The 15,168-nt window shown below is 37.8% G+C and overlaps 1 protein-coding gene across 3 annotated transcripts in view; it reads left to right on the top strand.

The window, feature by feature from the left end:
* The window catches only part of LOC127953876 (C-Jun-amino-terminal kinase-interacting protein 4-like), a 35,657-nt gene extending 20,652 nt beyond the window's left edge, over window positions 1-15,005 (top strand). For all 3 annotated transcript variants that reach the window (XM_052553230.1, XM_052553232.1, XM_052553233.1), the window contains 19 exons: window positions 145-199; window positions 986-1,116; window positions 1,457-1,513; window positions 1,602-1,766; window positions 2,152-2,281; window positions 3,609-3,698; window positions 3,812-3,964; window positions 4,470-4,641; window positions 4,887-5,108; window positions 8,216-8,399; window positions 8,484-8,606; window positions 9,949-10,029; window positions 10,162-10,229; window positions 10,310-10,458; window positions 10,584-10,755; window positions 11,259-11,372; window positions 11,744-11,923; window positions 12,179-12,295; window positions 12,541-15,005. In XM_052553230.1, the coding sequence (XP_052409190.1) occupies window positions 145-199; window positions 986-1,116; window positions 1,457-1,513; window positions 1,602-1,766; window positions 2,152-2,281; window positions 3,609-3,698; window positions 3,812-3,964; window positions 4,470-4,641; window positions 4,887-5,108; window positions 8,216-8,399; window positions 8,484-8,606; window positions 9,949-10,029; window positions 10,162-10,229; window positions 10,310-10,458; window positions 10,584-10,755; window positions 11,259-11,372; window positions 11,744-11,923; window positions 12,179-12,295; window positions 12,541-12,677 (2,500 nt within the window). In that variant the 3' untranslated portion in view covers window positions 12,678-15,005. The remainder of the gene's footprint in view (window positions 1-144; window positions 200-985; window positions 1,117-1,456; window positions 1,514-1,601; window positions 1,767-2,151; window positions 2,282-3,608; window positions 3,699-3,811; window positions 3,965-4,469; window positions 4,642-4,886; window positions 5,109-8,215; window positions 8,400-8,483; window positions 8,607-9,948; window positions 10,030-10,161; window positions 10,230-10,309; window positions 10,459-10,583; window positions 10,756-11,258; window positions 11,373-11,743; window positions 11,924-12,178; window positions 12,296-12,540) is intronic.
* The last annotated feature ends 163 nt before the right edge of the window (window positions 15,006-15,168 follow it).

Raw genomic sequence — 15,168 nt, forward strand, 5'->3', positions numbered from 1 at the left:
TAATAGCCGCAGGTGGTTTATCACATTAACGTGTGTCTTTTTCATGAGAAGCTATTGCTATTTGGACTGTGTTAATTAAATGTGTAACTAGATTGTGCAAATGCACTGAAAACGGGGGACTTATAAGAATATTTCATAACACAGAGTGAAAGCAGAGGCAGAGGTGGCCAAACAGAACAATACTAAAGAGGAAGATGAGGTATGTATGAATATTCAGTGAGGTGAGGTTAATGCTATATAAAATTAACAATTTGATATACAGCAAGGATTGTTGCACTGTTACAGGAGACATTTGTTACAACCAGTGTTGTAGGTCCTTTAAGGTCCTGGACCTAACTTTATTTTTCTTTTATTGATGGTCAATTGGCAGCTAGTTATTGTTTACAATATCATGACAGTGTTTGTTGCTGCATAAAAGCTTTTGAATCGAAATAGAGACACAGTTGTGTTGAAATAAAGTTGCATTTGTGTTTTATATATTTTGGTTAAGTTTGTTTCCTATACCAGCTGTAAAAAATTGTCTAGTAAATCTTTTATTGATTTTAGTCTTATTTTAGTCGACTAAAATACCAAGCAATTTTAGTCGACTGAAATAAGACTAAAATTAAAACAATACAGATGACTAAAACTTGACTAAAACTAAAAAGAATTATAGTCAAAAGACTAAGACTAAAACTAAATTAAAATTTCGTGTCAAAATTAACACTGGTTACAACTAAGTGCTGTTCTTTTAAACTTCTTTTATTCATCAAAGAATCCTGAAAAAAGCAAATCATGACTTTTTGACAAAAATGTTAACTGTTTTCAACATTGATAATAAAAAGAAATGACTCAAGAGCAACAAATTTAGACTTCATTTTCTAGTTCATTATTTTATTTCAAACAAAATTCATTGACTAATGCATGTTAAAATAATAATTGTTATGCCCAAATGGTGTACAGTATGTAACTCGTGTCCCCATGTAACCTCGCTGGGTGTCCGCAGAGCGATGTGCCCACAGCTCAGAGGAGGAGGTTCACGCGGGTGGAGATGGCCCGAGTCCTGATGGAGCGAAACCAGTTCAAGGAGAGACTGATGGAGCTGCAGGAGGCCGTCAGGTGGACGGAAATGATCAGGTAAACAGTGCTTTGAAGAACGGATAGCTTTAATTTGCTCTACAGCCCTTTTCTTTCCTTTTTTAAATTTCAAATGGTTATGAGTATTTATTTTATTTTATTAGTAGGTCTAAAATTACAATATAACTGTTAGTACGGCAGCCAAGCAAATCACATTTTTAATGACGGTGTCTGACCAGACCTTGCTTTTTATGCTCAGCTTGAGCTCTGTTCTCAAACTAATTGTCCAAGAAAGTAGGCCAGTTTTTCCTGGCTCTTGAACAAAAGCCCCGTGCCGCCACATGGAGACTGTCTGCTAGCTCTCGGCTCTCCTACAGTGATGTGTCTTGTTTTTCCACAGAGCTTCAAGGGAAAGCTCAGAAGTTGCAGAGAAGAAGAGGTCAAGCATCAGGCAATTGTGAGACCTCATCTCAACTGCTAGTCACACAGATCACAAATGTGAGCTCGGGCTCGTCACAGCCGTTTTTATCTATGTCTTGTTTCAGCTTCAGTCGCCTGTTCAGTTCCTCCAGTTCCTCAGCGTCCACCAACCCAGCGAGAGGTTTACCATCCAACGTCAAGTACAACCCACCCAGCATCATGAAAAAGAGCAACACCTTCTCCCAGTTCCCAAGAGAAAAGTCCAAAGCGTTCGACTTCCTCAAAGAAGAGTAAATCATCTATTTAACCTTGTTAAAAATATTATGTTTTTAAGTCAAATCAAATCAAATTCAGGATGCAATTTTTGTATGTGCATTACTGGCAAACCAATATAGCAACAAAGATGTAGTAAAACCAAAATGTTCCTAAAATTAGAACTTGAAATGCATGTATTTGGGTCAAGTGTCATATAACTAGTTGCATTTCATAATATGCATTTGGCATTGTTTTCTCACATACAGTGTTTTGGTATCAAGACCCACCAGTTAAAATCCATGTAAATCTAGAATATGAAGATATTCTTGTCTGGCGTTACGTAGCACACCAATGTGTTAATTAGCATTTCATAATTCATAAGCGTCCCCTCTTTATTTATTTTTTTCTTTTTTCCATCAGGTTGGACTCGAGTGTTTCTCTGTCCCGCCGGGAGCAGAAGCGTGCCCAATACGAGCATGTGAAAGCCCATGTGCAGAAGGAGGATGGCAGGGTTACAGCACATGGCTGGAGTCTCCCTGGAAAATACAAGGCAATACTATCTTATTTTATTTTATTCTATTTTATGCAGAATTATAATATATTTATTAGTAGAGCAGCCAAGCAAATCAAAATGCTGTTATGTGCGTATGAGTATACATAATATACATTTCATTTAATTTTATTTTACCTTATAGGTCCAGTATTATAATATATTAATTAGTACAGCAGGCACCTAAGTAATCACAGTGCAATTTTTTTTTGTGTGTATGTTTTTTTTTTACCTTATCAGACCATTTTTTTATTTTCAGCTAAAGCGCTGTTCTCAAACTAATTTTTTTTATTTATTTATAGAGCACAATTAAGTAACACAAGGTTGATCAATGTGCTGTACAATAGAAACTAATAAAAAGGAGACCAACAGCACAGAAGGAAGAAAGCAAGTAAAACAAACATCGTGGCAAAGAATGACTCTATGGGTGTTATATGCTGGTGTCTATTAACACTCATCAGTAATCTAGCAGTAGCAGGCTGCATTAGTTGTAAGCAAGTTAACAGCAATTGGCCAACACCCGCATACAAAGAATTACAGTAGTCAATTCTTACAGAAATAAAGGCATGAATAAGCTTTTTAAAATTGCTAGGTGACAGAAAAGGTTTTACCTCAGCTAGTAACCTCAGTTGACAGAAACAAGACTTAACCGATTAGTTTATCTGTTTATTCAATTTCAGAGATACATCAAACTGAACCCCAAGATTCTTAACTACAGATTTACAGAAAGGGGCCCCAAATCAGAGAGGATGTGAAACTCAGAGTTTCCGAACCAAATTACCTAGGTATTTCTTTAGTTTAAATGTAAAAATTCTGCTGACATCCATAGTTTAACTTAAAGTGTAATTGTCCTTTTGTCCTGTTTCCGGTAGATGCATCTTAGTATCATCATAAAAACAATGAAAAGTTACTCCATGCCTTTTAAAAATAGAACCTAAGGGCAGCATGTAAAGTAAGAACAAGATTGTACCTAGAATTGAACCCTGGGGAACACCACAATTTAATGGAGCAGATTCAGATTACGATTAAAGAATCACACATCTTTTATTCGATTGTTTTATTGTTTACACATTTTCTACTTATTTTTATTATTGTTATTTTGTTGGTTTATTTATTCCATATTTTCACTGATCTTATTTATATATGCATATAACTTATTTTATTTTCATGTTTTTACATTTTATTTTATTTATAACATTTTCAAATTGTACTTATCTTGCACTTAAGAACTATTTGTAACATTGCAACATTATATTTTATTAATTCCACATTTTCTACTTTTAATAAAAAATAATCTATAATTGTACTGTTATCCTGTTCTTTTTAGGCTGCTAATGGTGGCCATGCAGAGAACAAAATAAACCTTCCTGTTCCTGTGTGTCTCCGGCCACTGGAGCAGAAAGATGCTTCTATGAAGGTGAAGAAAGATAAATAAATTCAAATCATAATTGAAATCAACTGTTTTGTTGCCTAACTTCAATAGGTTTATGAAGTCTTATGAAGTCTAATCAATATGTAATATTTGCGCAGCTCCTGTGTGCAGCTGGAGTGAACCTGTCAGGAGGACGCTCATGTAAGGGAAGCTCTGGCATTTCTGGTGAAGAGTCTTTGGTGGAGACAGACACCTCCAAACAATGTAAAGACTCCCAGAGCAGCCTAGATCAGCTGGAGCAGGAACAGAAGGTAAAAGATTTCCATAGTCATATTGTGGAAACCATGGACTTGTTTGAAATAAAAGAGTTGATGTAGAAAGTAGCCATATTTTAACACAATACTAGTCATATGTATGAGCTCAGTCATTAGCATTTGACCACCCACAATTACATACCCTGTCATGTAACGTATTTGAAATGCGAAGAAACTATAATAAAGTTCATTTACATATAGAAAGACACTATGGCAAAGACCTATAAATCACAGAGTGTGTGCAAAATTGTCATAAAAACTACATAAAATCTGGTTTGATGTGAGAAATCTTGACTTTCATTGTAAGTGGATTTTCACTAAATAAAAGCTTAAAAAGTGGTCGTTTAAACTAGGTATTTAGGCTTGAATTCTCAATGAGAGAGTCATTGTGATGTATAAAAATGGATCAGATCCACATAAAAACACACGTACCTCTAAAAGCATTCGTAGGCAGCATTGACAGTGTTGGTTCTTCATGCAGTGATATTGTGTGTGTTGACAGGAGCAGGAGCGGGAGCAGACGGTGCATGTGGAGATGTCCAGTCGCGTTTGGATCTGTACGAGTACACACTCCTCCACAAAGGTGATGATCATGGATGTGACGCGGCCCGACGACCTGCTGGACAGCTTCTACGTCTGTAACTCATGTGTGCTGTGCATCGCCAGCGTACCAGGTCAGAAATGTATACCCCTTGTAACAGTATAATACTAGTACACCCCTTGTGACAGTATAATACAGTACAATAAAATAATAGTAATTATATTAATCATTTCATTTTCTACAAGTGTAAAATTAGGAAAATGGGAGTGGAAAATAATTCACATCAGGATTACAATTCACTTCAGGAAACTAATGTCAATGGCACTAAATATAAATGATCCCAGTAATGTTGTCTGTGTATTTTGTTGTGATTTCCAGGAGTCTTGGAGACAGACTATCCTGCAGGGGAGGAGATTCCTCAGGACCTGGAGGCGGGGCCAGACGCTCTATTGGCCAGCAGCAGCTCTCAGGGCAGTGAGGGGTTGTTGAGTGACGTGTCAGCGGTGGGCTGCAGTGTTGAAGAGTCCAGCACAGGATCTCAGGCGGGCAGCACAGGCACCAACGAACAGTCAGCAGAGCAGAGTCCAGCCAGAGGAAGTGGTAAGAACTCTCTTAGACATCAGTGAGGTCATGTCATTTTGACAACTCTTTATAGAAGTAATAGTCCAGACTCTGGTTTTTCCAAAAGTTATGTAAAATCCTGGGACCTACATACTTAAAGGTGCTGTATCTAAAATTTTGACTCTACTAAAGCATAAAAGTACCATACTATGTTTGCAGATATTTACGAAACATGCTAAGTTAACATGCTTGTTTATTTGAAAAACAATGCTACAGTCAGTTATTCTTCTTTGAAAATGTGTTCCAGGCCGGAATGTTGATCTTTGTTTTGGTTTTTAAAAACCCGCCCACTGCCAGTTTACCCAATTGTATTTCTGCACCCCTGGTTGCCAGTTGGTGGAAAACACAATGTATTCTATTTCATTTATCGTCAAGTGCGTTCTTTCTTGTTGGTGTCGTCAATCTGGCAACCGGGATCTTTAAGTCTGAGAAGGAGTGGCCGGGTGAAAAAAAAACACTCCCAATATTTTGAATTTGGACTGCAATACCTAGTTCAACCACTCGGTGTCAATCCTACATACAGCACCTTTAAAGACAGGAGTCCATATCTTTATTAAACGCATCCATTTTCCTTTTTGACCAGTAGGTAACATATTCCAATGAAAGAAAATAAAATATTACTTCATGCCATTCTGACACTGTCGGCGGTTTATCAAAGTAAAATACTCTTACGAGCAGCATAAGTAAGAAGATTAAACAACTTCCTGTCCGAAATGCTCTTTATATTCTTATCAGCAACACCTAAAAACAATAAAGTGGATTGAGGTCGCATCCTATATTTAATATAAGAGAGAGTCTCCCACAGATTTGCTTTAATATGTTCACATTTCCAAGTACAATGAATAAAGTCACCCACTTCTATTTTACACTTTATACAAAATGAAGAAAAGTTTTTGTGCCTGCGTAATGGAGTAATTTGGAGATGATATAAAAGTTTGAACTGTAGTTCTTTAGTTCTCTTACAAATTGATATATTGTCGACATACTGCCAAATTTGTGTTCAAGTATCTGTATCAATTGACAGCCCAAATTCTTGCTCCCAAATAGCTAGGGTTTCCTCATTATTGGCTTTTTTCCCATTCAAAAGCACTTCATAACATTGCTTTATTAGTGACCTCTGTTGTCCAGGAGCACTTACTCTGTTGGAGTGGGGCAAGAAGAAAAACTAGGGATGCTATGTTTCTGCACAAAGCTCTTTATCTGTAAATACCTGAAGAAGCTCTCAACTGTTCCAGTGATAACAGCACCTCCTTTTGAAGCAGATCTTTTATAGTGCTTATACCAGCTTCTTTCCAGAATGTGAAACCATTGTCCATTATTCCAGGCTGTAAATCTAAATTTCCTTTTATTGGAGTAATAGATGACAAAGTTTTGGCTTTCCCTTCCCAATCCCTGATTAATTTCCACACTCGTAATGTGTTTCTAATAATACTGTTCTGCCCTAGACCGGAAATATTTTTAATGGGATACAGGCCAAAAGGGACCGGCAGGCCATCACCCAAATTAAATGCTTCAATGTCTAACCAAACTGAATCTGGATTATTTTTCTCCCATTGAAAAAGATACAGAAGCTGGGAAGCTAGCTGGTACAGCCGGAAGCACAGGAACTCCTATATATCTGGGAAGTTGCATCTTAGTCAATTTTAATCTGGGTTTCCTCCGGTTCCAGATAAAAGATCTTGATCAGAGCTATCCTTAGACAATGGAAGTGGAGTCCATCTATCCAAATCTCCATGCACCCATCACAGAAGAGGTTCAGAAGAATTCCTATACATTTGCTGTAACAGTGGAGTAATAAATATCCCAAGATAGGTAAAGCCTAGTCTCGCAAAGCCAGACTTTCAGACTGAGGCTGAAGGTCTGGAATCTGTGGCTGCTTTCATTGGCCAAGCCTCGCCCATGAGGCCATTTGACTGACATGTCAAACAACCAATCACAGTTTGTTTCGTTCAGCATCACATTTCAGGACTTGGAAATGTCGCCACAATAACAGACCGGTGTGTAAAACTCTCAGAAGTATATTAAATATTCTATGCTGCGAACTATAAATACTTTTGAAAATCAATCCTGATAAGTGCTCGTCATCACAGTTTTAAACACAACGGCTTTCTTTTTAGTGAGGAGGTTTGGCGCCACAGCATTTTTGTTTCCAGGTGGAACGTTAAAAAAACGTATAATTCAACCAAACAGATGACGACTTTGACACTCCTGAAGTGTTTCCACTTTTGTGTCCCATATGCATCAGACGTTTAGCCATCGGTCCATGAGTGTGATATCTGAGGCTAAGGCTAGGTAAAGACCTGCCTAGTCCATTTAAAAGGAAAAGGTTGGGGAGAAATAAAAAAAAAAAACACTTTTAATCAGCTCAGCCCTATTCAAATGAAGTCAGTGTAAAACTTTTTGAATGTAAGATTAACACTCTTCGTATTAAATAGTTTTTGGCCAGAAGAGTCTTTGCAAGTATTTTGCAAGTCAGCCCTCTTTTTTTTACCTGGGAGGCTAGATATTTGCTTGGCTTGTTGCCAAGCTCATACAATTTTTGTTTGACAAACCAAATATTGTGACGTGGTTTCGGAGTAAGAAAGGAGTTGAGTGCAGCTCTTAAAGCAAAAGTTTTATTTAGCTTGGTATTGGAGGTATTTCATACAGTATGTACTCTCAGCCTCAGCCAGCTGCAACTCCAGTACTCACTGTTTTTCTACACTCTCTAGTTTCTTCTTAAAGACTTGACATGTTTCCCACAATGTTGAAGGAGAAATCTCTGTGGTATGAGTAATTGTGTAAAAAAAAAGTAAATTCTGAATGAAAATATGAAATGAAATTAGGGTCTTTCAGTAAGTAGGCATGAAATCTCCATCTATTAGATTGAAGTGCTTTTTCACCATGTAGGAGCTCCATAAACTGGTGCATGAGCAGAGATGGTGATATTACCAATCGTGCATGAAACAACTGAGGATAGTAAAGCTTTAGGGGCATTTTTCAAGTTTTGATCATGTTGCTAAAGGCCCTAGGAATTTGCTTATCACATATGATACAGCAGGCTTTATAGGGTTAAAAGTAAAGTGACAGAAGTGTCTCTGTTGTAGATCTCTCCAGAGCTCCCAGTGAAGATGGGCTCCCTGCAGCCGAGGAAGCTACGGAGGCCACTGAGGAAGAGCAGGAGAGCCCGGGACAGGACACCAGTCAGCCAGGAATCTACACGGAGCACGTGTTCACAGACCCACTGGGAACAGAGACTTCTGGGGCTTCAGCAGACAACGATAACCAGAGGTGAGCCAGGCGCAGTATCTTTATCAGCACTGATTTATATCCAGATGGGGATGGGAACTCATCCTTGGTTGGGTTCCTTGTCAGGGAGTCCGATCAGGACAGGGACGGCACGGCCTCAGCAGGTGGAAAGACGAATCTGGCAAAAGAAGATATCCAGCGGATGAGCAGCGCACTGCCCACCATGTGGCTGGGGGCTCAGAACGGCTGGTGAGACACACACACACACACACACACACATAAAACAGCATCTGGCCACAACAGACTTTGTAAAATGCCATCATTTAGTAAAAGGAAATAGGTCTGTCAGGGATAGTAGTGTTTTTCTTTCTATTTGCCATACTGTCTTTCAATCTCAGTTTGACAGCCCGTGTTTCCTGGAGTATTTTTGTTAACTTGAAGTTCGTGGTAAGTCCAATTAGGGTCCTTTGAGTTCCGTGATGCAAAAAACGCTGATGAAGTGATACTGTATAACTCAGAATGTCACAGAATCAGACTAATTAAAAGTAGAGCTGCACAATTAATATGATTTTAATTGCAATATGAACTTGGATCTGTGACTTTGTTTTAGATATGCAGTCTGTCTGTTCTGTTTGTCTCTGTGAGAGTGAGCAGCACGCTTTTCATTCACTACACATGTGTTTTCAGCATCTGTCCTCTCACTGCATGAACCACATCTCCAGATGTTGTGGATTATTGTCAAATACACACAGAAAAAAACTGAAAGGTCTTCTATACAAACTGACTAAATAAAAAGCTTGATTAAAACTTGAAGAAATTGACGTAAATATCTTCTCAAATTGAACAACAATAATAATAATAATAATAAAGCAATAATAATAATAATAATAATAATAAAACGGTTAATTAAAATTTGTGCTATAAATTATTAATTGCGATTAATGGCATCCAAAATAAGTTTTTGTTTACATTATATATGTATGTGTATATTTATATATAATTAAACACATACAGTATATATTTTAAAAATATTTACATATACAATTTATATTTATTGTATTTTATATTATATATAAATATATGTAATATATAAACATAGTTTTCTTAAATATATACATATGTATATGTATTTGTATTTATATATACATAATAAATATATACAACGCATACTCGTATATAAACGAAAACTTTTATTTTGGATGCGATAAATCGTTCGACAGCGCTAATTAAAATTGATTTTATTAAGACATTTTCTCATTGGTATTTAAATTCTAAATTAACGTTTAGATATTTCATAGGGTGCTGTCACTGTCAAAATATTTATAAATCATTAATTTGTTAATTAGATATGCTTTTTTTGGATGATTTGAAATGACTAATTAAATCAGAATCCAGTTTATTAAAAAAGTCAGCTTAACAATCAACGTGCCAAATTAAATGTAGTGTACTTTGACCAAGATCTACAAAACAATGACTGCACATCATTGAAAAAAAATATGTAGATTGATGTTAAAAGCACACACTATCAGAGCACCGGTGTTTTGCAATCTGAGAGTTGAACTTTTCTCATTTACAAATGTCTTTGATGTAGTTTATACGTGCACTCGTCTGTCGCTCGATGGAGGAAGTGTCTTCATGCTGTCAAGCTGAAGGATTCCATCTTGAACATTGTGTAAGTTCAAACTCAAGAATACACTGTAACTTTTGAAATTTAGTTTATTTATATATATATAGATATATATATATATATATATATATATATAACATGAGTTGTAGTGATCCTTACCATTATTTCTCTACTCAGACATGTGAAAGGCCGTGTTTTGGTGGCTCTGGCTGACGGTACGCTGGCCATCTTTCACAGAGGTCTTGGTAAGACACTGTCAGTTTACTAAGGAACTCCTTTCAGTTTGACTTGAATTGTTAAAACCATTCTTGTTCTGCTTTTACAGACAGCCAGTGGGACTTAACCAACTACCACCTCTTGGACCTCGGCCGGCCGCATCACTCGATCCGCTGTATGACCGTCATGCACGATGGTGTGTGGTGCGGCTACAGGAACAAGATCTATGTGATTCACCCCAAAGCCATGAAAATAGAGGTTCATAATTATGTCTTGGTCTTCATATGCATATTGTGAAATGTGTTGCATGCAGTATTAGATAGATAGATAGAATTTGATGAAATTATTTGTGATTGTCTCTGATTTTTCTGTGTGTGAGACAGAAGTCTTTTGACGCCCACCCGCGTAAGGAGAGTCAGGTGCGTCAGCTGGCCTGGGTGGGGGACGGTATCTGGGTGTCCATCCGGCTCGACTCCACCCTCCGCCTCTTCCACGCTCACACCTTCCAGCATCTCCAGGACGTGGACATCGAACCTTACGTCAGCAAAATGTTAGGTGAGAATACTGCGAATATATGTTTCTAGGTTCATGGGGACCACCTCTCATATCAAATCATATCTCATATCATATCCATATAATGTCTTATCACATCTTGTTTCATATCATATGTCATATAAAAAATCATCAATATTGTGAAATGTTTTTACAATTTAACATAACTGTCTTTCTATTATATTGTAATATTGTAAAATGTCACTACTCCAGTCTTCAGTGTCACATGATCTTTAGAAATCATGACGATATTTTTTTATGTTTTATTTTTTGGAAACCTTTTAGGAATCTTTGATGTTTAGAAAGTTAAAAGAACAGCATTTATTTGAGATAGAAATATTTTGTTACATTGGAAATGCCTTTGCTGTCCCAAAAGAGTGTTACTGAGCCCAACACTTTGAATGTTGGTGTATGTCGACAAAACACTAGAAATAAGATCTGAGCTCTTTTATATTGCCCTTTTCAATAAATGAACAATTGAATGCACTTCCTCGTGTCTTTAACAGGAACGGGAAAACTGGGCTTCTCCTTTGTGAGGATCACGGCTCTAATGGTTTCCTGTAACCGGCTGTGGGTGGGAACAGGAAATGGTGTCATCATCTCTATCCCTTTATCAGACTGTAAGCCGATATCACACACACACACACACACACACACACACAGTATTCAATGTTGAAGGCAGCATTAGTTTCAGTCTCTTCTTGTCTATCTCTTGTCTCCGTACTCTTGCTTTGCTTCTTTGCTGGATCTGGCTCAGCTTCGTTCAGTATTTCATCCTCAGGTTCTTAATTCCTCTCAGATCGTCCACTCTCTCGACTGTTTTTCAATCTTTCTGGGCTGGTCAACAGTGAATCTGCATCTAGCCCAAATTTGCTTTAATATTAATGAGTGTCTCCCAGTAATTTAGCATTTGCTCTGTGAGATACGGTGTCTCCGGTGCTCTATTAAACCCTTTAGACACGTATGGTCAAGCATCTTTTTGTTTCCGCAGCATCTCATAAGAGTGTAGGAGCGATGGCCGGACGTCCAGGTGGGGCGGTGCGAGTCTACGCCGATGACACTGTGGATGGTGCGCTGACGGGCTCGTATGTACCCTACTGCTCCATGGCACACGCTCAGCTCTGCTTCCACGGCCACAGAGACGCTGTTAAATTCTTCGCCACTGTCCCAGGTTAGATATAGTGACACAGTGCCTCAGTATTGATTATACAGACTGACGGGGAGGCCTCATGACGGATGAAATCAGCTTCACGAAGGGTCTGTTTAGAGCATGGTTTTAGAAGTTGTCCAAAGCTGATATTTTAGTAGTCAACTGTGTGGTTAGTTACGCGTACACTGGCTCCTACAGAATGTGTAAAGCGGTGGTGTTTGATGTAATGGCTGGTGAAGTGCAAACCTGTGCTCATGTGTTAACGATGTGCTTCAGGTCAGGTTATTGTGCCAGGAGCTGAAGGTACGACGGAGAACTCGGACTCTTCAGCCCCAGACGGCAAGAGCATGCTCATCATGAGCGGAGGAGAGGGATACATCGACTTTAGGATCGGTAAGAGCTCCAGTGAGACATCTCTCCTTCATGTTTTAATGTCAACATGTAGTTGTGCACATTCTGCAGTTCACTCATAAAGGGCTCAAGCCACATTCATATTCAAAATCACAGTAAAAGTTATGATTGTGAAATGTTATCATACCTTTGCAAACATTATTAATTAAGCTGTCTAGTTTTTAAAGTGATACTACAGATACTACTGAGGGGACGTAATAATAGTGGCTCTCTTTTCCCTCTCTCAGGTGATGAGGATGGTGGTTTGGGTCGAGATGAAGAGGAGGAATCGGCTGAAGCCACTCTGAAGCTGCAGTCGGCTCCTGCCAGACCTGAGCGCAGTTATGTTATAGTCTGGCAGGTTGCTTTAGGCAGTGACTTATAAATCACTGCTGCAGCTTCAACCGAGAACTCTAGGTCAACCCACGTGGGCTTATTATTTTACTTTTCTTATTAATGCAGATATTATTATTATTATTATTATTATTATTATTAATAGTGTTGCTCTTAATACCTACATCACAATGAGTTCTAATATCTGTGCGTAGATGTTCATTTCATTTTACTGTTTTATATGAGTCTGGCGTTGACACAAAATAGATCAGTGTTGAAATGAAGGAACCAAACATTGACATGAAGCCGTCCACAGCTATGTTGCAACTTTATACGGAAATCCTAAATGAAGATTTGATCAAAATGTACCCTTCCAAGATGGCCTGAAGTTTTTTGTCAGATTTGGTGAAATTTTGTGTTGCATCACTTGTTCAGCAGTGGAGTGAATGGGTGCCGTCAGAATGAGAGTCCAAACAGCTGTCTGTTCGTAAGAAACAAATCCATTATGACGGAGTTTTAATTTTAAACCATTGCTTCTGGTCAAAATATAAGACCTTCTATCCATATTGTTGTTGTTTTTTTCAAATAAAAATTTGTCTTCAAAGTGTTAGCATCGAGTGAATGGGTGCCGTCAGAATGATAGTCCAAACAACTGATAAAAGGTAAAAAGCAGTTTGTTTGTAAGACACAAATCCATCATTACGGAGTTTTAACTTTAAACCATTGCTTCTGGTCAAAATACAACACCTTCTGTCCATATTGTTTTTTTTTTCCAATTAAATACTTGTCTTCGAGAAGTGTTAACATGGATTTTGGTGTTTTGGTCAGAAGCACCAAAAGTCTGTTGACTCTCATTCTGACGGCACCCATTCACTGCACAGGATCCATTGGTGAGCAAGTGATGTACTATAATGCTACATTTCTTCAAATCTGTTCTGATGAAGAAACAAACTCCTCTACATCATGGATGACCCGAGGATGAGTACATGTTTAGCAAATTTTCATTATTCGGTGAGCTACCCCTTTAACAGTTTACATTACATGATTACTTTAGGGCCATGTTTGTTTCTTGATGTAAGCTGCTTGAGATGATTTGTGTTTTTGTTCTTCACAGAACTGATCGGAGGTTTTTCTGTGCACTATGGCAGTGGTAGCATTGTGTAGTTCATGTATATAGAAACTCAGAGAGCTATTTTTGCTATCTGTACGCCGCTGATCTGGTGAGCGATGGTGTCTCAGCACCTTATGGCATCTGTACGTGTGTATTTGCATGAGTCCTGTATCATTCCTGTACGGAGCCCCGGAGCTCCCTCACACTAGAGCTTGCTGGCACTTTAAAAACATACTGAACATACAGTAGACATGCCTAATTTCTGGAAAGAACAACATGCGCTAGTGTTTATAGCCGTTGAGAAGATCCGCCCTTTTACCAAAGGATGAAACGTAGAACAAATAACAAATACTAAACAGCCTAGTTATCGATTATTAAGCATTGCCAAGGCTTTTCGATGTTCTGTGATTCTCTTCAATGGACAGAAACGGACTAAATAATGTTAATTAAAAAAATACTAATAATTGACAGGGATTGTATAACAAATTATTTGTAGTGTGTCTGATTTAGTTTTGTTTGCTTCAGCACCAAGCATCTCAGATAATTAATGTGGGTTTTGTCTGTATTGTGTGTCCCAGGCTTGGGTTCGAGTGTGTTGAGTTTTCTAATGCGCTCCTTTTGTATCTGGTCTGTACAACACTTTTATTGTACCTTGATGTCTGCTGAAACAAATGCAACATGATATTTGACTTTTTATGTGGAAATGGGTCGGGTTATGGTCTCTTGTTTTGTTTTCAGTTCTGACACATAAAGGGAATCTTTATATCATTGTCATTGCCGTTCTAAGTATTTATTTTCATAATGAACTTTGCGGTTCAGAATGTAACTTTTTACATGTTTGTGAACAAGGACGCTATCGTTGTTTTGTTTGACATCAGACACCTTTAGGAAGCGATGTTTTCATGTTGAAGGAACTGACTTATAATGTTGACAGTATTAGACCGCATCACCTCCGGAGGTCATTGGGAAATACACCTTTATTGTATGAAGCTATGCATGTTTTTTTTAAAAGTCCTCTGCAGTTTGTTTGTTCAACTTTGTTTATAGCCATCTTTTTGGGTGGTTGTGTGTATATGTGCGAGTGTGTGTGGAAATGATTGAGAAATATTACCGCATTTGTGTGTGTGTGTGTGTGTGTGTTGTCGCTTATTTCCATTAAATCTTACTGGACTGGCTGTGTGTGTGTCACAGCTTGTCATTACTGTTTGCTAAAACTGCATCATAGCCTTATTTTTAAACTCTATTAAAATCAATTTCATGGGGAATTCACCTTCTGTCTTAATTTTATTCTCTGGTTCATATGTCTATGTTGTGATGTCTCATTCACAAAAATGTTTGTGTGTTTAAACCATTTCTTTAGTCTTTCCCGTTACGCATTACATTTATTTCATATCCCAAATTAAATGTCTCAAAATATTCAGGGTAAAATTTA

This window comes from Carassius gibelio, chromosome B3 (genome assembly GCF_023724105.1).
Source record: "Carassius gibelio isolate Cgi1373 ecotype wild population from Czech Republic chromosome B3, carGib1.2-hapl.c, whole genome shotgun sequence".
NCBI classification, from domain to species: Eukaryota; Metazoa; Chordata; class Actinopteri; order Cypriniformes; family Cyprinidae; genus Carassius; species Carassius gibelio.